Source organism: Electrophorus electricus, chromosome 1 (genome assembly GCF_013358815.1).
Source record: "Electrophorus electricus isolate fEleEle1 chromosome 1, fEleEle1.pri, whole genome shotgun sequence".
In the NCBI taxonomy this organism is placed as follows: Eukaryota; Metazoa; Chordata; class Actinopteri; order Gymnotiformes; family Gymnotidae; genus Electrophorus; species Electrophorus electricus.
In genome coordinates this window covers 18,420,919-18,445,401 of record NC_049535.1, presented here as the reverse complement: position 1 = coordinate 18,445,401, position 24,483 = coordinate 18,420,919, and the positions used below count along the sequence as shown (strand labels likewise).

Genomic DNA, 24,483 nt, shown 5'->3' with positions numbered 1-24,483 from the left:
GGTGGGGAGACATGGGTGGTGATGTGTGGGTCAGCACCTGGTGGGTTGCCCTGCAGGGCCTGGATTCTGTTCAAGGCCAGAATGGCCGATGCTTGGATTTGTCCATCATGTGGCAGTGATGCCACTCTCGTTAGCGCTCGCTCTCTCTCATTTTCTCTCTTTTAACTTTTACTTTTTTCTTCAGCTTGTTTGATTTTCTAAGTTGTTTGGTTGGTATTTGAAAGAGTAATCCTGTCAACTGTCAAACAGTCCTCAGTGTGAAAGTATGATGAAAATCAGTCAATGAAAATGAACCAATCACTGAAAAGTGTTTTGTTTTTGGTTTTTTTTGCAGTGAAGATGGTTTTGGATTAGTGATTATACAAATAGATTACAGGGACCATTGTAACTTATTCATTTCTTACTGATTTTAGTCATGGCTATTAATTAGAGAAAGACATGGGACTTCCAGCTTTCCAAGTAACATATTGAGAACACAGTAATCTGTTTTGAATGATTTACATTAAAATGATGAGCCTTGTATTGATCATACAATAGAGGATACTCTTGGTTAAACAGACAGAGAGTCATTCTGGGTTACTCCAGTGTCTGAGGACACGTTCTTTCCTGGACGGGTTCTTCTCTGCTCCACAGGAAAGAGCGCAATGTCTGTGCCACTCCAGACGCCTGCACTCTGGTTTAATTCACACTCCTCCATGCTGAATGCGGCCTTGACGTCCCGCAAGGCGCCTGGCACATCCACGAGAGCACTTGCATTGCCATGGAAACAAGGCCTGGCATACAAACTCACTGCACTGATGGGGCAGGATCTTCCCAAACAGAGAAAAAAAATGTTACATTGCATCACTTCTGCACAACACAATAGTGCAGTAATATGATAACACATGTGAAGTGTCACTAGAACAAGGGCAGGATATTTTAATGTGTCTGTGGGTCTCAGGAATTCATGAAATCTTGCCAATGAAATTAACTTATCTAAAGCTGTTTCCCATAGTCCTAGGGTGTCCATAGATTGTAGTTCTGGTCTTCATGTCCACCTTAAATTGTTTGTGAGGAAGGGCCACCTGTGTTAACCTGCACCCCACCCCACACCACACCTGCTCTGAGAGCACGTCAGCTGGGGGTTTAATGGTGACCACACTCTATGTATTCACAATGACATGTTTATGTGCATAATGCTGTGTACACCATTGCTGCATAAGAGGTGTTATTTTTACCACTGTCTGGGAAGCTCTTTGTGCTTTTGAGGATGAAGCTTCCTGCACATAGTTACAATGATACTTGCTCATCCTTTTTGATTGTCCTTCTAATGATGTTTGCTATCATCCCACTGCCCCTGTCCTGCTGAGGTAAATTATACCTACTTGTGCTTTATGGCCAATGAGTGGCCAGCTATCCTAGCCTCCACACACACACACACACACACACACACACACACACACACACACACACACACACGCAACATGCACAACCACAACCACACACACATGCGCAACCACACACGCATGCACACGCACACATTCTCACACACAAGTGCACACACTCACACACACACACACACACACACACACACACACACAAGACCACAAGTCTATTCAACTAACATTGCAGTTTTTTGTCCTCTCTTATAGGCCTGTCAACTTAATATCCACTTCCTAAAGGTATTTCTGTCCTCTGCTTGCTTCCCTCCTGCAATCTCAATCCCTCTATCTCCCTCTCTATCCCTCTTTCTATCTCTTTCTCTCTCTCACTCTCTCTCTCTTTTTCTCTCTCCTTCTCATACTATTTGCCTCTCTCACTATGATTTTTCTGTTTGTGACTCTGGCCACTACAGAGAAATCAGATTTACTAACAATGATGCAGTCATATTTTTTACAGGGTTGCCATATATCACTGCTAGTCAAACACACACACACACACACACACACACACACACACACACACACACAAACATGCAATTGTTAGTAAATGGTAGACCACAGGAGACAAAACAATACTGCACGTGGATGTTTTGTCCAGCATGTTCTCTACAGAAGGAAGACTCATTACACATGGCACTGAGATAAAGCATGCATGTGTGTCCATAGCTAACGACACAATACAGCCCTGCCCTTTGTACTAGAAAAAGATGTACTATGTCATGTATTAAAAACACCTAGACACTTTAGCCCTGCATTATAAACACAATTGTCTTCCTGTTGAATAATGTATTATAATGGTTCTGAACTGATAATCTAATGCATCAAGAACTGGTCACTGCATTTAATTTTTTTTGACGTTTGCATGGTTGCACTTCTGTTACAACACCACCAGAGGGCAAATAGTATGTTGTAATCACGTCTTCTTATGGAGACATGGAACTGTCTTGTAATTCTGCAGTGAGTCACTAGATGTCTCTTTGATCCTTCAAGTCTTTCTCTGCCCAAGAGATTTTGCACAGTCCCATCTACTCAATAAAGGCCAGCCAACAAAGTGAGATGGTTCCTGGCAAACATTCAGTAACCCTAGAGAATACAATGTTGCATCGGTTTAATATTTTAGCATTGATAAGACAATCATGACAGTCCATGTAAACAAATCCTTATTGAGTACAACATCAGATCCAACGCGTTGCAGATCTTGTGAGCGCCAGTGTTCTAAACCGACTGCCTATTGACAGATTATTATATTAATATAATATATTAATTTTTATCTGAGCCTCTGCATTCCTTGTGTCTGAAAATGACCCCTCTACATGGGTTGGTTTATTCACATTAAGCCTCTGTATCCCTTGTGTCTGATAATGCCCCCTCTACATAGGCTAATTTATTTACATTGACCCTCTGTATCCCCTGTGTCTGATAATGCCCCCTCTACATGGGCTAATTTATTTACATTGACCCTCTGTATCCCCTGTGTCTGATAATGACCCCTCTACATGGGCTGATTTTTTTACGTTGAACCTCTATATCTCCTGCGTCTAATGTTAACCGCTCTACATGGGCTGGTTTATTCACGTTGAGTCTCTGTATCCCCTGTGTCTGTGACAGTTTCGGTCCAACCCATTAGCCTTTCCCCACCTAGATGTAGATCACCCTCGCCTGAGTACTGATAGGCTACACCTGTCTCTCGTTTCAGTTTCCTTTAAAATCTCCCAGTTTTCCTATCCTACACACAAAATATTGTATTATTCTTGTGCATACCAAGTGTTCCTTGTTCTTGTTGCTTCTCCTGGATATTGACCTCTGCCTCCTCCCTAGACGATGCCTCACTCCTAGCCCTTTGGATTACTTCAGCTTCTGCCTGCTGGTTTTGACGTTGGACTGTACCCTGGACTCTACTCTTCGCAATTCCACTTTTGCTAACAACTGCCCTACCAACCCACCTCGTAGCTCCTTCCTGCCTGCATTTCAATAAACTCTCGCATTTGTATCCACACCTACCTGTGTCCTGACATTTCGTTGCAGAATACTTCGCCTAATACTATGGATCCAGCAGAGTTACAAGCCAAGCTCACTGAACAAGAAGGCATTATCGCTGACTTATGGAGAACCCTTCAGAGGCTTACTAGTGTTCAACCATCTACCTCTGCCAAAGCAGGTTTTCCAGGAGTTGCTGTGCTCAATCCAGCTGTGGTGCCTGTCGCCTTTCCCGAACGATAAGACGGCTCGCCCGACCGTTGTAAGAACTTCTTAATGCGGTGCTCCATGTACTTTACTTATCACACTTCACTGTTTACGCTATTCTTACTGTTTACCCTTGATCTCCATCACCCAAGAGAGATTGCAGGAAGAGGCTATTTTCACAAAGTTGGACTTGAGGAGTGCATACAATTTGATTTGCATAAGGGAGGGGGATGAATGGAAGACTACATTCATAACAGCTCTGGGGCATTACGAGTATCTGGTTATGCCCTATGGTTTGGCCAACAGTCCCCCAGTATTCCAAGCATTCACAGATGAGATATTCTAGGATATAGACAGGTAGACAGGTTCCTTATCGTATACAATCAATGACATTTTGATTTACTCCCAGTCTCTATCAGAGCATCTCCAACACATTGCTGCTGTTTTGGCCCTGCTCCAGCAACTCCATCTCTGTGTTAAGGCTGAGAAGTGTGAATTCCATCAGACATCCCTGACCTTCTTGGGCAGTGCTATCTCCCCTGGCAAGATCTCCATGAATCTGGAGAAGCTTACTTTGCTAATTTTTATAGGAGGTTCATTAGGAACTTTGGCAGCATAGCTTTGCCGTTGACTAGTCTTCTCAAGGGGCAGGCTCGAAGGAGATTACGATGAACTCCAGAGACTGAAGAGGGCATTCACATCTGCTCTGGTACTGCACCAATAAGACCCGTCACTCCCCTTCCTAGTGGAGGTGGCTGCATCTGAGGTAGGAGTGGGCATGGTGCTTTCCAAGAGACAGGGCTCACCAGCCAATTATATCCTTGTGCTTTTTTTTCAGGACGCTCCAACCCGCAAAGAGAAATTGTGATGTGGGAAGTGTTGAATTGCTGGCTATAAATCTATTGAGCAGTGGAGACACTGGCTAGAGGGAGCACAACATCCCTTCATCTTTTCATTGTGCTCACAGATCATAAGAACCTGGAGTATTTGACAGCCAAGAGACTGACTTCCTGACAAGCAAGATGGGCCCTCTTCTTTTTGCGATTTCGATTTTAGGTCTCCTGTATCCCAGGCTCTAAGAACAAGAAGGCAGATGCACTATCCCGCATACATGAAAAAGAGGAAAAGCCTGAGAGTACAGAGAGCATCCTCTCTGAACACTAGTTCCTGGCTCTGAATCTATGGGCTTTTCAACAGGAATTAGAGGAGGCCCAGTGGAATGTCCTCCCGAGAGATAATACGTACCCATGAGTCTGAGGTGTGACCTGTTGAGATGAGCCCATATGTCTCTGTGTACAGGGCACCCAGGGATTATGCAGACTACCTCCTTGTTGTCCAGGAAGTATTGGTGGTTATCCATGGCTGATGACGTATTGGATTATGTTATGTCGTGTCCAACATGTGCTCATTCTCGCACTCCACGAACTCTCCCCACTGGCGAACTGCATCCCTTGCCCATTCCCAAGCACCCCGGTCTCATTTGTCCATGGACTTCGTCACAGATCATCTGTTTCAGAAGGAAATACCATGATCATGGCAGTAGCAGATAGATTTTCCAAGATGTGCCAACTGATTCCATTACTCTCTCTGCCTACAGCTAAGGAGACCGCAGATGCTGTATTTACTTTTCTGTTCCGAATTTTCAGTTTGCTGGAGGAAGTAGTATCCGACCAAGGTTCTCAGTTTACCTCTCAGTATTGGAGACAATTCTGCTAGAAGCTCAACATCATTACCAACCTCTCCTCAGGCCATCACCCACTGTCTAACGGGGAGGCAGAGAGGATTAACCAGGAGTTAGTAAGATTCCTCAGGCAGTATTGCACTACATGCTCTGACTGGTATGCATGCAATTCCCTCAAAAACACTCATCTACACAACTGACTCCTTTTCAGTGTGTCTTAGGTTTCCAGCCAGCCTTCTTCCCCTTGGACAATGCTCCCACAGACCTTCCTGCACTGGATCACTGGTTTAGCAACAGTGCCAAGACCTGGGAGGAGGCAGACATTCAGCTACACTGTGCCGTCCTATCACAACGGAGGTTTGCAAATCACCACTGTCTTCCCATACCGATGTTCTGTCCTGGTTAGAAGATGTGGGTGTCCACATGGAACATGAGATTGGGGTCCTCTTGCCAGAAGTTGAGTCCTCGCTACATCGGCCCCTTCAAGGAGCTCAAGAAAGTCAACCCGGTTTCTTATTGAGTGCAGCTCCCTTCTACCTACTGCATTAACCCTACATTCCATGTCTTCTTACTGAAGCCAGTACACTATAGCCCCTTCTCTTCAAGCTCTGCCCTATTACCCCTCTGGCCCCTCTGGATGTCGAGGGTCAGGCACTGCTCAATTTTTGGTACGTGAGACGTCAGACGTCAGGATCGGTTACAGTACCTCATTGATTGGGAGGGGTATGGGCCAGAGGAACAGTCGTGGGAGCCACCGGGTAACATCCTCACTCATCAGGGATTTCCAAGCCTCCGATGCCTTACTTCAGATTTTGCCTGCTGGTTTTGACGTTGGACTGTACCCTCGTCTTTCCTCTTCACAATTCCAACTGCTAACAACTGCCCTACCAACCCACCTCGTAATTCCTTCCTGCCTATATTTCAATAAACTCTCCCATTTCGATCCGCACCTACCTGAGTTCTTACATTTCGTTACAGTGTGTGATGTTAACCCCTCTACAGTGGCTGGTTTATTCACGTTGACCCTCTGTATCCCCTGTGTCTGATGTTAACCCCTCTACATAGGCTGATTTATTCATGTTAAGCCTCTGTATTCCCTGGGTCTGATAGCCCTGCTACATAGGCTGATTTATTCATGTTAAGCCTCTGTATTCCCTGGGTCTGATAGCCCTGCTACATGGGCTGGTTTATTCATGTTAAGCCTCTGTAGCCCCTGTGTCTGCTAACCCCTCTACATTTGCTGGTTTATTCATGTTAAGCCTCTGTATTCCCTGTGTCTGCTAACCCCTCTACATTTGCTGGTTTATTCATGTTAAGCCTCTGTATTCCCTGTGTCCAATGAGAGCCCCTCTACATGAAAGCTTCTGTGGAGTCGGTGTTGAGAAGCTCTGGGATGCATTAACTGGTCTCTTCCATGAAAACCAAGCAGAACTCAGTGGGAAAAGAAGAGAGAGAGAGAGAGAGAGAGAGAGAGAGAGAGAGAGAGGCAGAGAAGGAGAGAGCGAGATAGAGAGAGTGTGCATGTTCAGGGAGTCAGGTGCTGTAATTGGATGCTTTGAGGAGACCGTGGCAGCTCCTTGTTATCGCTTTGGACCAGTCTTCAAGCTCACACCAGAAAACACACGTAGACTGCTGTCACCATGTCACCTCACGTGGTGCCCCCCCCCCAACGCCTCCTGCAATCACGCCCACTCCCCCCACGACCTCTGCGTTCATGGTCACTCTGTTGCTGAAGTCACACTGGCACAGTGTCTGTGGAAAGAAAGGCTGGCCTCTTCAGAATCATGCTGTACAGAACCACTTCTTGTATCACTGTTTAATAGAGGTGGGGTTTAATGTTGTTCAACAGAGGTGTGGTTCAGTGTTGTTTAACAGAGGTGGGGAAGAATGTTGTTTAGCAGAGGTGGGGAAGAATGTTGTTTAGCAGGTGGGTTTAATGCTGTTTAACAGGAGGGTTATTAAAATAATGCCCTTGACATATACAATCTCCAGTACACGGATCAGCACATTGACTATAATGACGTAAACTTATTATATATCATATAGGTAACAATTCTACAGACTAAATGCCTGACTGGAATGGTAAATATGAATCTTTGAGGACATAAGTATTCTCTGGGAGTAGTCTGTATCAGTGTTACTGCCTCAGGCAAATGTTCTAAAGAATTTTTTTTAGTGAAACCATCAGTGATTATTAATCACAACAAACCGATACCATGCGTGTGTGTGTGTGTGTTTGTTTGAGTATGTGCATGTGTATTTTTGTGTATGTGTGCGCGCATGAAGGGGTGTGTGTGTGGGTGTGGGTGTGTATATGTGTGAGTGTTTCAATGTGTCTGTTTATGTGTGTGTGTGTGTATGTACGTGTGTTTCAATGGGTTTATTTATGTGTGTGTGTGTGTGTGTGTGTGTATGTATGTGTGTTTCAATGGGTTTATTTATGTGTGTGTGTGTGTGTGTGTGTATGTGTGTGTGTGTGTGTGTGTGTGTATGTATGTGAGTGTTTCAATGGGTTTATTTATGAGTGTGTGTGTGTGTGTGTGTGTATGTCAGTGTGTGTATGTCAGTGTGTGTGTGTGTGTGTGTGTGTGTAGGTGTGTGTGTTTCCTCTCTGCACACACCCACCACAGTCTTGTGCTTTTGTAGAAGGCAAAGCTGGGTCCAGGGAAGAAAATGATCACCCCGTCAGACCATCGGCGCTTCAGCCTGCCCTCGGGACATATGGACAGGGTCCGGCTCAATGACTTTCACTTCTTAGCGCTCCTGGGCAAGGGCAGCTTTGGCAAGGTCAGACATGATGCTCCATAACCTGGGGCTCACGTTCTTGTTGCATATGTTAGATTGACTTTTCATCTGTCATCCCTCAATATGCTAACTAGCTAATTATGAATGCTTAACTGAAGGAGAGGGCAGTTAATGGTATGTAAAGAAGGCCACAATAACCTCCCACTGTTACTTGGTTTATTAACCTTGGCCTGGGCAGCCTGTGGCTAGTAGTTCATAGCACTAATGTTTTCCTTCATAGCCTCGGCACTGGTATATTATCATTACAATTTTGCGGATATGGATATGCTGATCTTGGGTCATTACTCCCTTTCTGAGCCATTGGTCTCACTGTGGGAGGAGTCATGCACACAGCGCTCTTCCTCAGGTGATGCTGGCAGAGATGAAGTCCACGGAGGAGCTGTACGCCATCAAGATCCTGAAGAAGGACGTGGTGATCCAGGACGACGATGTGGAGTGCACCATGGTGGAGAAACGGGTGCTGGCCCTGAGGGACAAGCCTCCCTTCCTCACACAGCTCCACTCCTGCTTCCAGACTGTGGTGAGTGGGGGAATTGGAAGTGGATGGAGAGAGGGTTGGACCTTAGCCAAGACTTGAACCCACCTTGGTGAAGCCCCCTATTACAACAAGACTGAGCACTGAGTTGATAGACAGCTCCCATTAATGCCAAGCGCAGGGGATGTAGATTGCCCTTGTTTACTACTGAATGGAAGCTCCGTTTCTCACTATGGAGGAAGGGCTTGGCCTAGCAGACAAGCCAACCCCAGACAGGGCTGTTACACTGCATTTTGCACATTCGTGAACATGTACATGTTGGTAGCCTGTTGATAGACACACTAGGGTCATGGTACTGTCATACTGATAAATATCAGTCACTCTTGTTAAGAATGTCTGACAAGTAATGAAAATATGAATGCAAAAATGAAGAAACATCTTCTCCCTCTGTTGCAGGACCGACTTTACTTTGTGATGGAGTACATTAACGGGGGGGATCTGATGTATCACATCCAGCAAGTGGGCAAATTCAAGGAGCCTCAGGCTGTGTAAGAGACCAGGCCATGTGCTTGATGCAGTCACTCACAGCTGCTGGTCAGACACATCTCTTAAGAGATTTATTTCTTAGAAACAGCTAGACCAGTTAGAGATTATCGTCCAGCAGAAGGTAGTCTTATTATACAAAGGCTCATGTGTCTGTGGTGTTGGGCTGAAATGAGAGTAGGAAGGGTTGGGCTGAAATAAGGAAGGATAGCAAGTAGGGACAAGAGTTTCAGACATGGTATTTCTCTTCACAATAACCTGTTATTGTGTAGCTTCATCATTACAGTAATACATGCTGCTTTGTATGTGCTCACAAAGAACTCAGGTTGATTTACTGCATTTCCCAGATGTGCATGGGTTATGTCTGAAGTTAAGGCTGAAGTTATGGCTGTACACATAAACCATGTTATGGCTTTAGAGGAGAGAGTTTTCTGCACAGAAGTCTCAGTGGTAAAATATGTTGCATAATATTAGACAAATACAAGCTATATGTTTCATTTACAATGGAGTTGAAAATGTAAAATCACTTTCTAATCTCTTTTGTATATGAAGTTGCTGCTTGGACTAAACATAATGAAATAAAAAATGGGCTTCTTATTAAATGGGTAACCAAGAAGGATGGGTTCCATCTTGGTTTCTTCCTTAATTCCACCCAGGTAGTTTTTCCATTCCACTGTTTCCCTTGGCTTACAGGGTTAATGTATTTGGAGCACAGGGTTGATCTTTGGTGGTTTGAGCTGATCTTTGGTGGTCTGAGCTGATCTTTCATCAATTTGTATCTGCAGGTTCTACGCGGCTGAGATTGCTGTAGGTTTGTTTTTCCTACACAGGAAAGGAATCATCTACAGGTGAGTGTGAGTTTAGACCACAATCACAGTGATGGAGGAAGTGCTAACCTGTTTCCTTGAGGGAAAAGTTTGAAGATTCACTCATTTTAATAAGACTTGCTGATAGCTTCAAGAGTCTTTTGAATATGACATATAAATTATGAGTCACCTTATTAATCTAAACAACTTCAGATATGTAGTAAGTCAGCCCATGCTAAAACATACAAAAAAATTGGCATCTTTTAACCTGTCAAAGATTCTGCCTTGATACTCATACACTGCCCCAATGTGGCCAAGCCAGGTCTTGTTAATCAGCTGATGAATTAAATTAGGTATGTTAGGACAGAAAAAAACAGCACAGTGGACTTGAACTTGGACTTCCTGGGATTGGGAAGATGTGATATTCAGTATTGTATCTTCTAGAATGCCACTTTAGGTAAAATAATGATTGATTGCAGGCTTTTTAGACATATGATTATATTTGTATCCAGCAGATATATGTTTGCATCTATGTGTGAGTCATGCTGTAATGCCAGTGTTGGTCTAACTGCAACTTGGCTGCAGTGTTGATCTAATTGCAACATCTCCGTGCCATCATTTTAACACTATTCCTGCAATTTACTGAGCTTAATTCCTCATCCATGAACATTTTGGAATTGAACTTCATTGTGTCTTGAGTGTCAGTAGGACAGAGCACGCAGATTAAGATTCTACCAGTGAGGAACAGGTCATGTGGCACTTATGACGTATACCCTGCTCGGTGGAGGGATAGAGAGAGAAAGAAGAAAGCGTGTTGGTCAGCAGAGTTCTCGCTATTCAGCCCCTACCTTTGCATTCTGTGCCCCATCAACCCCCCACCAGGGCAGAAACATTCATCTTCTATTATTCATGCTCATCAGTAATAGAGCTGAAGCGTGGCTGAGGTCATTTTGCTGTCTTTTTCATTCTTGCTCTGTCACATACACACACACACACAAACAAACACAAACAAACGAACACACTCACTGGGCCTCTACAAAGTATTGTCTCTCATGCTAGTTATCTACTCACACTTACATAGCCCATATGATTACAATTCAGGACAGGACTAGGATTACAGAAATGGAACACTGAAGATAGATGTCAGTGTTTAACTGAGAGTGACACTCTAATATTGCCAATCTACTCTACCCAGATATGACACTCTGCCCTGAGTTATAATAGCATTATGTGTAATAATTGGAGGTTATAATAGTTAATCAGTATGTCATCGCATGTGAGGATTGGCTGACTCTCATATTTGATCTTCTTTTGTAGCATATCTGATAGAGCAGGTAGGGCAATGTGATAGTAACACCAAGGTCATTGGTTCAATTTCCAGTGAGCACATATACCGTCATATTGAGAAGTGTGCTCTTGATTCTGCATTTTATTTCAGAGATCTGAAACTGGATAATGTGATGCTGGACTCAGAAGGACACATTAAAATTGCAGACTTTGGCATGTGCAAGGAGAACATGTATGAATGCATGACAACACGCACCTTCTGTGGCACTCCAGACTACATCGCCCCAGAGGTGAGCCGGGTAGGAGGGGCCTTGGAGAAAAAGGCAGGGGTATGTGGCCTTTGTGCAGGGGGCAGATGTTGGGACCTGTTCCTTTAGATACAGAGCTGCATACTTTCCATCACATACACACAATCATACACACACACACACACACACACACACACGCACACACACACTCACACATGCACACACCCACACTCCAAAAATACCTCCACTACACCAGAACCCATCATTTATCTATGAAATCCTTCACCCAGAACTGCTGGCCTTGGTAACAGTGAGCAAAACTTAGCAGGGTCTATTTAGTGCCATGTGACTTCATGTTAACTGGCACCACTTTCAGTCCTTATGAGCCATAATGGAATTGTTGTGTGAAATGTCCCTGTGGTGTACTTGGGCAGGTACAGATGTAAATGATAACCTATTGCCTGCCAGCAGTTCTGGGTTTACAGATCAAGAGACCTTGATAAAGCTTCTACAAAAAAAAGAGTCAAATGTATCATTATCAGGTCATCTGTTTCCCTGTAACCATAACCATAACTGGAACCAGAGCTCAAATAATTCAAATGAACAACCCCAGTGTTTCAGTTTAACCACATTTTGACAATGAACTAGCATAATAAACATCATAAAGCACATATAGTGGTAGAGCACGTCACTTTTAGTAGTCGACCAATTAATTGGTCTATTAAATGCCATTTTGAGATAATAGGCAGCTGATTTTTTTTTCACAAAACTAAAGTTGTTTAGTTTAGTTTTTTGATTTACCTGTGCACCTGTGTTTTTTTTCCATCTGTACTGTTATTGTAAAGTGACCTTGAGTTTGAGAAAGGCGTTATATAAATTATTATTATTATTATTATTACTATTATTAATAATAAAAATGATAATAATAATATTTTACAGATCCAGAGAGAATGTACACAATAGCAGTATTAAATAAATGTTAAAGTTCAGAAATTTTGCATCTCATTTGTTATTAATATTAAATTGTTGAACTTTATAACATGCTCCAAGAACATGATATCTGCATTACACACACACACACACACACACACACACACACATACACACGCATACACACACTATATACCAGCTATCAGTGTCCCTGATCTCTAAATATTAGCATTGGCATGGGCCACTGAAAGTCCCACAGTGGTTGAACCATAGTCACATTATTGATGCACAGTAGTGAACCCTTATCAAGTTAATTTTTGACCAGCTAGGCTCATCCACCGTGGCTGTTACTTAACACAGTGTTTCTCTTTTCTACTATGTCTCCTATCTAATGGAAATTTCTGAAGTTGCCTCTTTTCACAGGTGTGAAATGCACCACGGTGACTGTGGTGTGCAGTGTCTTTGAATGTTCACCTGCTTATGCTGTATGAGTAGTTAGAACCTTGAGTAGCTTTATAATCAAAATGTAGATTTCAGAGACCAGCCCTCTGAATTATATATCTAACACAGGCCTGAAATTATGGTTAACCTTTTCGTGGTCATTAGGCTTGAGATTGCATGCATGAGACACTCAGCAGCTTCGGCTGGTTTCATTGGGCAAAGGCCTCCAGTGCCACCTGCCTGCTTGGACTCAGTGGAGAAGATCATGCTGAGGGGATCAGTGCCACCTGCCTGCTTGGACTCAGTGGAGAAGGTCATGCTGAGGGGATCAGTGCCACCTGTCTGCTTGGACTCAGTGGAGAAGGTCATGCTGAGGGGATCAGTGCCACCTGCCTGCTTGGACTCAGTGGAGAAGGTCATGCTGAGGGGATCAGTGCCACCTGTCTGCTTGGACTCAGTGGAGGAGGTCATGCTGAGGGGATCAGTGCCACCTGTCTGCTTGGACTCAGTGGAGAAGGTCATGCTGAGGGGATCAGTGCCACCTGCCTGCTTGGACTCAGTGGAGGAGGTCATGCTGAGGGGATCAGTGCCACCTGCCTGCTTGGACTCAGTGGAGGAGGTCATGCTGAGGGGATCAGTGCCACCTGCCTGCTTGGACTCAGTGGAGAAGGTCATGCTGAGGGGATCAGTGCCACCTGCCTGCTTGGACTCAGTGGAGAAGGTCATGCTGAGGGGATCAGTGCCACCTGCCTGCTTGGACTCAGTGGAGAAGGTCATGCTGAGGGGATCAGTGCCACCTGTCTGCACAAGCTCAGTAGAGGAACTTGTGCTGAGGGCACCAGGCAGCCTTGCCAGGTCCACTTCCTGTCATCATTACCCTTTACTCATCAGGCATGCGCCCTGTCAGGCAAATTTACTGGTACATCTTGGAATTCGTGCAATACATAGAATTCCATAACGCAGGTGCACGAGCTCCACCAGTCACATGCTTTTGGTTTGTTGGTTTGTCAAACTAAATGGTTGGCCTTGATAATAAATCTACCTCATGTATATTGTTTGATTCAAACGAAATAAACATTTAACTGGTCGTATCCTTAGATGTTCATCAAAAGTCCTATAGGACCATAAAGAAGCATGTGGGCGTTCCCTCACAGGTGTGCTGGAACGCACAGCAATACGGGAGATGCTAGGAGTGTGTGTAAAGGCCAGAACTGGGTAGCGTGCCTGTTGTGTAAGATCAGCACCAACAACTGCCATTAAAAAAGAAAAAAAAAAGAAAAAAAAGAGACTCACCAAGCCACCTGGTATAGAACTGTTTGTCTTGTGCTTTGAACTTGCCTTCTTCAATAGTAAATACACACACAAACACACACACATACAAGTATATCATAAATATACACCCACGAATACACATACAGGTATACTGTAAATACACACACACACACACACACACACACACACACGCACACACATAGATATACTGTAAATACACACAGACAGATGCACACACACACACACACACACACAGGTACACTGTAAATACACACAGACAGATGCACACACACACACAGGTACACTGTAAATACACACAAGCAAATGTATATTTCTGCCAATGATCCAAATGGCATTTTATTTTTTGGAAACATGTGAACATCCTTCATTCTGGCACAGTTTGTTCATTCCCTTTAGTGACTAGACCAAGCAAAGGTATTTGCAGACTGTTGGGTTTCAGAAAATGCCTTAGAAATCACTGCTTTAAAATCTGTCTGTTCATGTTTTTTAAATCACAGAAGTCCAACTTGACAGGCTCTTACCAGCCTTTGCATAAATGTCAACCCTTAGATGTCATTTAAATATCAAGCCTTAAATGCTAATTAAAGAAGTAATGGGGTTAATCTTGGTTCTCTTCAGAGTCAAAATAATTGCCTTTGCATAAAAGCCGATTAATGGTTTGGACTACTTTTTTTTCTTTTGACTATTTCTTCAGTAGAAAATATATTCTTGAGAATTAGTTGCTTCCACTATTGAGACTATAATTGTAATATCCTAATGTGTTATACATATTATGTGAGAGCGCTAATTCAGTACTTACTGTTCTGTGGATCTGCGACTGAATGGGCGGTGTTGATCTGCTGCTGAATGGGTGGTATTGATGGGAACTTGGGCGGTGCTTTTGCAGGGTGTTTTTCTGCTTGTTAGCATGACAGCCGCATGGTAATGTGCTGACAGCATAAATCACGCTCTCCCAGATTTACATTTTACATTTGTGCCATTTAGCAGATGCTCTTATCCAGAGTGCCTCACAACAGTGCTTTGTCATTTTCTCAGAGAACACATCCTAGCCAGTACAGTAAGTCTAATATACCATATAAATGCAGTATCACAGAACTATTAGTTCCAGGTGTATTTCTATGCTCTCCAGTATTGCATGCTTAAAACTGTCCCACTGGCATGTTATATACTGTTAGACAAACACATCAATGAACACATCATACTGTGTGACATGGATAATAGATTTTTTCTATTACATAAATCAAAGCATATATCACAATCAAGAAACTCCCCAGGAACATCTTATACTGGTCAGTAAGTTTGGCTAAGAATGTTTTTTATCAATAAGGAGCTCATTTGTATGTCCTCTCCTTTGATATTGTACTACAGAGATTAACATCACAATGATTGCCAGACTAGTTTTTTGTACCAACTTTTCTGCCATTATAGTTAATTAACAGCAAGTGCATTTGCAAAGTGCATTTTCTTTAAAAAATGATAAATGATAAATGACACATTTCATCAGGGGTATGTAAATTTTGTTTAATTTCATCAGTGGTATGTACATTTAGTTTAATTTACAGGATGTATCAGATGTACTTCTCCAGGTGCTGGTACAAAACTGTCTCTGCTTTGCATCTGCACTAATCTGTCGTCTGCTGTTCTACTGTGTCTCCCTGCAGATCATTGCCTATCAGCCATATGGCAAGTCGGTGGACTGGTGGGCCTACGGTGTCCTCCTCTATGAGATGCTGGCAGGTCAGGTACGTCTGACTCTCTCTCGGTCAAAAGGCAGTCCAAAATGTGTTTAATTTCCTCCTGACAACATGGAAACAGGAGACTTGTTCTGTTGGGCTGAATAGTTCTGTTTTCTCATCATGAAGTGGGCAACCAGCCATCTTCAAACAGTTAGAGTGTATAGCTCTTGGGCCAGTGTTAGAGCACCGTACTCACAAACTTTAAAGAACATATAGTCTAGTGGTCTAGTGGGCTGGTAGTATATGGTCATTATAAACTGATCAAAAAGGGTTTGGATTCAGATGCTGCAGTTTGATTTTACATTGTCTGCATTTGAGTTGAGTTTGGATGTCATGGAGAGGAGCCCAAGCACATGGTTGTAGACACATGACTTTTCTTGCTGTTGCTGTGCTTTTAGCTCTCTGTCTCTGTGATCATTTTTGTCACCCTCTCTATCACATCTGTTGCATGCTGATTAGCCCCAACCCAGTTAGGAAAAGTAGAAAATGAGGAGGACTAGCCACTATCATTATAGACATTCACAAAAGTACTAACCACTACAGGCACCTATAAAAAAGTTAACCACTAACCACTAGTAAGTTGTTAAGTTAGTCTTGTTGGCCAACAAACCAACAATTCCACACTTGAACACTCACAGTAGCTCCCTTATTTACTTTAAGCATTGCAAACCCAGGCAGCTGAGAAAATTGGTTTCTTTGGGAGAGAGTTGATCTCTCTGGTGTGTGCTTTGTAAATTTGCAGACTGTTTACATACATTACAGATTCCATCTGTGTGTGTGTGACTTGATTGTAAAGCTGAGTTCTGTCTGTAAAGCATCCTTGGGTTTGAGAAAAATGCTATATAGATGTAAGTAAGTAATAATAAGAAGTAGAAGAATAGAATGCACAAAAAGTGTGGTGGGCTACAACAGGGGACATCAGCTGAGACAGGTTAAGGCTCAGCAACATCATGACATCAGGGGTAGGTGTACCTTGGCATTTATAGGAAGGTTATTTTATAGTGTGGAGCTTTACAGGAAAAGGTTTTGTCCCCTGCAGTAGATTTTCTTATTCTTGGTACTAGTAAAGAGCCTGCACCTTTTGATCTAAGCAGATGTGGTGGATCATAATGCACTAAGAGTTCTCTAAGGTACTGTGGGGCAAAACCATTCAGTGGTTTGTAGGTCATTTGAAGTATTTTATAATCAATACGAAATTTTACTGGGAGTCAATGCAAAGTAGCTAGTATAAGAGTGATGTGATCAAATTTTCTAGTTCTAGTAAAAACTCTGACTGCTGCATTTTGCATTTTAGCTGGAGCTTGTTTAGGCACTTAATGGTACAACCAGATAGTAAGGCATTACAGTAGTGCAATCATGCATCTGGTATGATAGCGAGGCAAAGTTACTATATTGTGGCTCATATGTAGTTCAAATGAAATGAGATGGTATCAGACTGGGGTAGTATGACTATGTTCTCTATGTCTACACTGTATTTCACTACTAAGTGAAACATATGTCCAACAGAGTGGGTGGGTTCTCTTATACATTGAGTGAAACCAACTGATTCTAAAATAACACTAAAGGCCGATCTCAGAGGGTCTTGGGCACTATCAAAGAGTATATTGAACTCATCAACAATAATTGCTATTTCCAAGAGAGTGACTAGATTAGAGAAGAAATCTGAAGGTCTTTGTTGGTGCGTTGTTTTGTGCAGACATTATGATGTTCTTTGGTATAAACAGTGAAGGTTGTGAAGTAAAGACAAACCTCTTGTTCTTGATACCTTTAGTAGTCTAGCAAATGCTAGACTACTAGCATGGGACATATTACTAGCGTGGGACATATTCGGTCAGCCTGCAAGAGATGTACAGAGATTTTTTTGTTTCATTAAATTAGGCCTTTCCTTGATTTTATTATTGCATTTTCTGATTATTCTATATTTTATAGTATAACTTTACTATGTTACTAGTTTGTATTGCTGTTTGTATGTCCTTTATATATTTGTGTATGTGGTTCATACACACACAAACACACACACACACACACACAAACACACACACACTCCTGTACTCATATCTGCTGACTGCAAAAATCTTTGTGAGCTTCTGCCTCTTGGGTGTAGATTAGAGTGCTCTAATGCTCTAATTCTCAGCTTTCAACATTTCTCTGCTTCCTTCACCCCTAACAGTGCTCTGAAGGTGCTGCCTACATGCTAAAAACAATTGATATTAAACGCCTTTAAAAATAAAGCTCTGTTTCCAAGGTACCCAGTTCATTTCCCTAGATACCAGCTACCTGGAAACCAGTAAGACTCTATGTAATTCACAGCATCTTTGCTCTGGCTTCATGTCTGACACCCCCTTGGTGGAACACTTAGCGCTTATTCAGTGGTTCATTCTCCAAGCATGAAGGCAGTGTGCTATATACTGACAGCCTGAGAAAGGTCCGTGTGTTTCCTACAGCCCCCGTTTGATGGTGAGGACGAGGATGAGCTGTTCCAGTCCATTATGGAGCACAATGTCTCCTATCCCAAGTCCTTGTCCAAAGAAGCTGTGTCCATCTGCAAGGGGGTGAGTGCTGTAGCCCAAGGTGGATGCAGGATCAATGCTCCTTTCTAAAGTCTGATCTGAACCATTATAAGAGGAACAGTGGAGTGGAGAGGTTTGTAGGAACTTTCTCTCATCTTGTTCTCTGAGGAACTGATGTGTAAGTGGCCATTTTAAGACAGAACTTAATTTCTGGGTCAATATCAACTGATAACACATTTTTGCTAACACTCAGTTCAGGTAACTCAAATTTGACCATCATTCATGGTATACATGATATATATATATATCTTTTTTTGTCTCCTGTCATTACTTTCAAAAATCATATTCTATCTCTCAAGTGGGTGATGCAAAAGATGGAATATTTATGAAAAGAAGTCTCTTTTTCTGTCTATGCATGTCCTCTCCACACACAGCTGATGACCAAGCACCCCTCCAAGCGGCTGGGCTGCGGTTCAGAGGGGGAGAGGGATCTCAAAGAGCAGGCATTCTTTCGCCGCATTGACTGGGACCGCCTGGCCAACAAAGAGGTTCAGCCTCCATTTAAACCCAAAGTGGTGAGTGTCTGTGTGTCCATGTGACAATGTGTGTTTTTGTGTGTATGTGTTTGTGTGTGTGTGCATACATGAGTGTATCTGCATATTTGTTTATGTTTGTGCTTGGGGATGAAAGAAAACCATGCTGATATCTATAAATGGATGTATATGTCATGAGTCATTTTCTGTAAATGTCTCCCAAAAAGAGGTGATTTCCATTTTGAGACTTTGTCTGTCTCTTCTGAAGTTGTCTGTGGTTTTATTATTCTGCTGCTCCCGAGGGAACACTGGGAGGTCAGTGTATAGCCTTTACCTCACCAGACTCAGGCAAAAAGAAAGTCTCTTAGCGTTTACCACACCCAATCCAGTGAACAGCAAAATTAAAGTCCCCTAATTAGGACCAATATTTCTACTGAGCAAGTAATCATATATCCCACTCAAAAAATCTTTTGAATCATCAGTTATATTAGGTGACATAGCTCATAACTCAAGGCTTGGACCACTGAGAAAACTAAACTAAACTAAAACTAAAGATGATATAGAATCTACAGTTCCAAACAAATCAAACTAAGTAATGGCAAACCAACCAGAAATTGTGACAGTAGATAAGATGCAGAAAACAGCAGTAATAATAGATGTGTCAGTCCAAAGTGATGGGAACATCCAAAGAAAGGAATATGAGAAGTTGGAAAAATACCATGAATTGAAAGAAGTAATAGAATATGGAGCTTGGCTTGTCCCAGTAGTGTTTGGTATATTACAGTGCAGCAGAATCCTGACTGTGGATCCACCAAGAACTAAAACAGAACAGTACTGGAAGAGCATATGGAAGAGTTAATAATCGCACTCCATTGCTCAGTGCTTAGGAAATCTCAAAGCAGAGCATCACAATCTCCCAGAGAAGGAGCCAGTCAGCAGTACAAAAGCAAAGTCTAAGTGTGGGTTAGAAACATGAAAACCTGGGGAACCAGTCAGCAATACAACAGCGGATGTCCAAGAGTGGGTCAGAAACATGAAAACCTGGGGAACCAGTCAGCAATACAACAGCGGATGTCCAAGAGTGGGTCAGAAACATGAAAACCTGGGAAGCGTCTGGCCCTGACATGATCCATGCCTACTGGTTAATGAAACTAACAGTTCTGCATGGTCAACTAGCAGAACCACTGAACCAGCTGCTAAATACCGGCTCCCATGTTCTTAGGCTGGCTAACAGAAGGCTGGGCAGTACTGGTCATGAATCCAACAATGGCCAAACACCATCCAACTACAGATTAACAATCTGCCTTTCCACAACATGGAAGTTCCTGCCAGGAATACTAGCTACCAAGCTGAATTAAGATGTGTTCAAGTACATGAGCACTGCTCAGAAGGGTCAAAGCACCATCTCTGGTATTGCTACCAACAGTGCTATCCACCAGGATTTCAAGACCAGACAGAGCAACCTAAACATTACCTTGATTTATTACAGGAAAGCTTATGAATCAATGCCACACACCTTGATATTTAATTACCTATAAAATCAATAATGACCATAACACCCTTCATCCGTCCACTGGAGGACAGCAATAGAAGATAACTTGAAGACAACTGCCTATAAAGTGGTAAAGGAACTGAAAAAGGCCTGAATGTAATTTTCCATTAGGCAAAGTATCATATGTCGTGTTCTGTCTCTATGTCTCTCTTTGTCAGAATCGCCCTCCTTCTTACACATTTTTTTCTCTCTCACTCATTCCAGTGTGGCAAAGGGGCAGAAAACTTTGACAAGTTCTTCACACGCACCCAGCCCATGCTGACCCCCCCTGACCAGCTGGTCATTGCCAACATCGACCAGAACGAGTTCGCTGGCTTCTCCTACATGAACCCACAGTTCATCCACCCTTCTCTACATGGCAGTGTGGTATGAGGCAGAACAAGGGCACAACCTGGCAGGCCTGCGACCCCAAGACGACCCGACTACGATGCATGCGACGGCCTCCATGGCTTTACAAACTGAATAAACCTATTTTTACTGTTAATGACCCTTTACAAGACCACAGGCTGATCGGGGGGGGGGGGGGGGGTCATGACTCAGTCCCACCAGAAGGAGATCACAAAAGCACAATATAGTAAACACATGGCATTGGTTCTAAAGTCCAAAAATGGTCAAAAGCCTTAGAATAATGATACAGTCACAAGCAAATGGTTGGGTATCTGGTTAGATATATGTTAGTTTAGCATCTATGAAATATTTTGTGGCATGCCTCCCGGTAAAGTTTGGTTGATGGTTAGGTTTTCTAGTCTGCAGTGCATCAGCTGAAATTGGTGTAATGGTCAGTGGTGGAATACAGTCGCATGACCAGTAGGTAATGTGAAAATGCTGTTAGTCTGTCATGTTTGGACACCCCTGCCCCCCTGCATCCATAACCTCACCTTTCAGTGTCTGCAGCATGTTGACATAAAACAGGTTTTTGTGTCTTAGAGTTATCCTTACCTTCTTATCTACTGCCATTTCTAAATGTCTTGAAGTATATATTTGTAACTCTTAAAAAAGGAAGATCTTTTGTTATAGGAGTGCCAAAGCATAAGTGCATCTAAAGATTTTATAACTCTTATTATATGCATATATAGAGTTCCTAGTGAAGGTCTTATGGGTGTGATTTGTCCTGACTCAGACTCAGATTCACTGTTCCCTGTTTAAGCATGTCAGTCCTTGAGCTCACCTTTGATTTGATTCATGATGACCTTTGTTGACATATTAGGAAATATTTGTTACATCAGCCAGCATTCTCTGTACTGTACCTTCAAGACAGACATAATAATGATAACAGTCACAGAGAGACATAAGGAATTAGGCTTCGCCAGCAAGGAGATAGAGTATCAGGAAAGTTGGCTTGTGTTAATGCTTACTCTTATGACAGTGGTTGCTTGTCTGATTCATATGTGCTGTGAAGATGCATTATGAGGATTTATTTCCTTCTTTGCAAAGGTATTTTTTTATTGCACAAACTTAAAGTGCATCTTTGTGTCCAGATTGGTCCTGATAATTCTGCCATAGTGGTGAACAGAAGACGTTTGGACACTTGTACCCTTAAATCCAATCAAATCCATTACATTTATGAAAGAAACTTTAGAATCTAATACATTTGATTAGTTAAGACTCCTTAATACAACAACATTGAAAAGGATAGGGTACATCCCGGGCATATGCACAGTAACCAACCAGCCAAGCAGCTGTCTAAGGCCCAACATTGAAATGACTGCGTCTACATGGCAGTGAATGGAAAGACCCCAGCACTTGGGATGTCTGCTGTTCTGAAATGCACAGTGCAGTTTTGTGATGCATGCTTAGTTCTCTGTTTATAAAGTCTTGTAGAGAAACCAGTCAGAAAGCAGCAATCAGCAATACCTACCTGCTTCTCTGATATTGTGAGAACAAGTGTTTCTGTAAATTCTGGTGATGAATTCTGTGCTCTACTATATGCTCGAAGGTTGTCTTTAAAGGCTTTCATTATGCATACATATATATTATTTCTTATTTTACATTTTTACATTTATTTCTGCATTTTTTCTCTGTGAATACTTTCATATCAAGAGGTTTACTGTTACATTAAAGGAACACTATATGAACCTTTTGTAAATAATAAGGTTGTTTCAAAAGAGAGATCATGTTAACTGTAGATTTTATACCAAGAAATGAATGTGCTTCTATTAACTTAGATAGGTCCAATATTTCCATATGTTTTAGATGATCTGTTAGTTTGACAAAATCTTTGATAGCTTCGGTACTGGCTAACTCTTATTCCCTGTGTTTAATTGGACCTTCTAAGAGAAGAAGCGGTATGTGGGGATGAACTGCCTGTGTGAGGGTGTGAACGTGTCGCTGTGTCATTGACACCAGCGCTTTTGCAGTACTAGTCATGTTTGCTTTCACTGTGTGCATGCAAGGGTGTGGCTAAATCAGAGTATGTGTCGCATGAAATTAAAGAGAACAGAAAAAAGGGGAGGGTGTACTTGTGTCATGGTGAACACAAAGTCGCCTACTGGACAGAGAAGCATAATGAGCAGAGTGGATCGTATGTAGTTTATTCAAGCTTTTGAATTGCCGCACATGGACTCTAAATTTCCTATTTTTGTCCATTTTTATCTACACTCACTGGTGCCAAAAATAAAAATACCAGCACATTCATGTCAATGTGAAAATGGGCACTAGCTAAAGAGCTGTTGAACATGACCCCTCAGACGCTTCACTTTACTTCACCCCATCACAAGTCCAGAAGAGACATGCGTTCTGCAAAAACATTCCTCCTTCAGAAACATTCCACACTTAGAAACAATGAACCATCAGAAATATTCATCTTAAGAAATGTTTCTCCCTTAGAAATCCTCCACCCACAGAAATGTTCTTCCTGCATACAACCTTTGGATTTGGCTTCCTATTCATTTGCCAAAACTCTCCATATATTACTATAGTCTGGCCTAATTTAGTCTAATGTGGTTATTGAGTTCGAACCGAAACAATTGGTTCATATTTTCTCTTTTGTTGGACCACATGAAGTTGCACTCTTGTTCATTCCAAGGTAATTAGATTTATTATTTGGATGAAATGGTTGAGTTTGTCAGCATCAGTGCAGTTGCTCCATATCATCTACAAAGAGCTACTCTGTGTCTCACATTGAGAGTTTGAGGAATTAAAGTAACCCTGGCTCAGTGGGAAAAAAAAATAAATAAAAAATAAATAAATTATAATATGCTATGATTCTATATACAACAGCTGTGCAAGCAAAGAGCTTTACTTTATATATATATATATATATATATATATATATATATATATATATATATATATATATATATATATGTATGTATGTATTTATATATAGCATACATATATATAACTCAGCTGATGAAGGACCTCTGTCTAAAACGTTCTGTTTCTCTGGAAACTCTGTGTACTTTACTACAATTTTGAATCTCTCTCTCTCTCTCTCTCTCTCTCTCTCTCTCTCTCTCTCTCTCTCTCTCTCTCTCTCTCTCTCTCTCTCTTCATAACCGATTATAATATACTTTAACATACTTTAACTACTTTAACATTACTTTTAAACTTTAAATATATTGTCAGGTCACTTCAAAGATATCTTAAATGCTTAGATGCACAATTGAGATCACTTCAAGTTATGGTTAATCATTACAAATTTGACCTAAAAAGCATTATTGCACTGATTATCGCTAAGTCAATGAATCTGGGACAGTGTTTTCATTTGAAAATAAAAATAAAATGTTTTTCTGTCTTATTTTTCTTTATCAAGTTTTTGCAAAGGTTTGTCCCTGTGTTCAACGTGAAGGATACTGTGTATAAATAAATGTCAAAGAGAAATTTGTTCTGCTATTTTTTACTCTGACCCTGACCTGAGTGGTCAAAGTGTAGGTTTACATTATTAAATTTGTGAGCCTATATAAACAATACCTCCAATACCACACTATAAGGAACGACCAGTACCTTAACCATCCAAGACTGCGTATCTGTGTCTCTCTCTGGAGAGAGAGAGAGAGAGAGAGAGAGAGAGAGAGAGAGAGAGAGAGAGAGAGAGAG

General features: G+C 42.0%; 1 protein-coding gene across 2 annotated transcripts in view; it reads left to right on the top strand.

Annotated features, from left to right (window-relative positions):
• The window catches only part of si:ch73-374l24.1 (protein kinase C alpha type), a 115,328-nt gene extending 94,366 nt beyond the window's left edge, over window positions 1–20,962 (top strand). The window contains exons 9-18 of one of the 2 annotated variants that reach the window (XM_035527522.1): window positions 1,632–1,661; window positions 7,933–8,073; window positions 8,438–8,611; window positions 9,023–9,114; window positions 9,895–9,957; window positions 11,354–11,492; window positions 15,776–15,856; window positions 18,295–18,402; window positions 18,795–18,935; window positions 20,650–20,962. In XM_035527522.1, coding sequence (XP_035383415.1) covers window positions 1,632–1,661; window positions 7,933–8,073; window positions 8,438–8,611; window positions 9,023–9,114; window positions 9,895–9,957; window positions 11,354–11,492; window positions 15,776–15,856; window positions 18,295–18,402; window positions 18,795–18,935; window positions 20,650–20,817 — 1,137 coding nt within the window. In that variant the 3' untranslated portion in view covers window positions 20,818–20,962. The remainder of the gene's footprint in view (window positions 1–1,631; window positions 1,662–7,932; window positions 8,074–8,437; window positions 8,612–9,022; window positions 9,115–9,894; window positions 9,958–11,353; window positions 11,493–15,775; window positions 15,857–18,294; window positions 18,403–18,794; window positions 18,936–20,649) is intronic. The other variant, XM_035527525.1, reaches the window with a different exon arrangement.
• The last annotated feature ends 3,521 nt before the right edge of the window (window positions 20,963–24,483 follow it).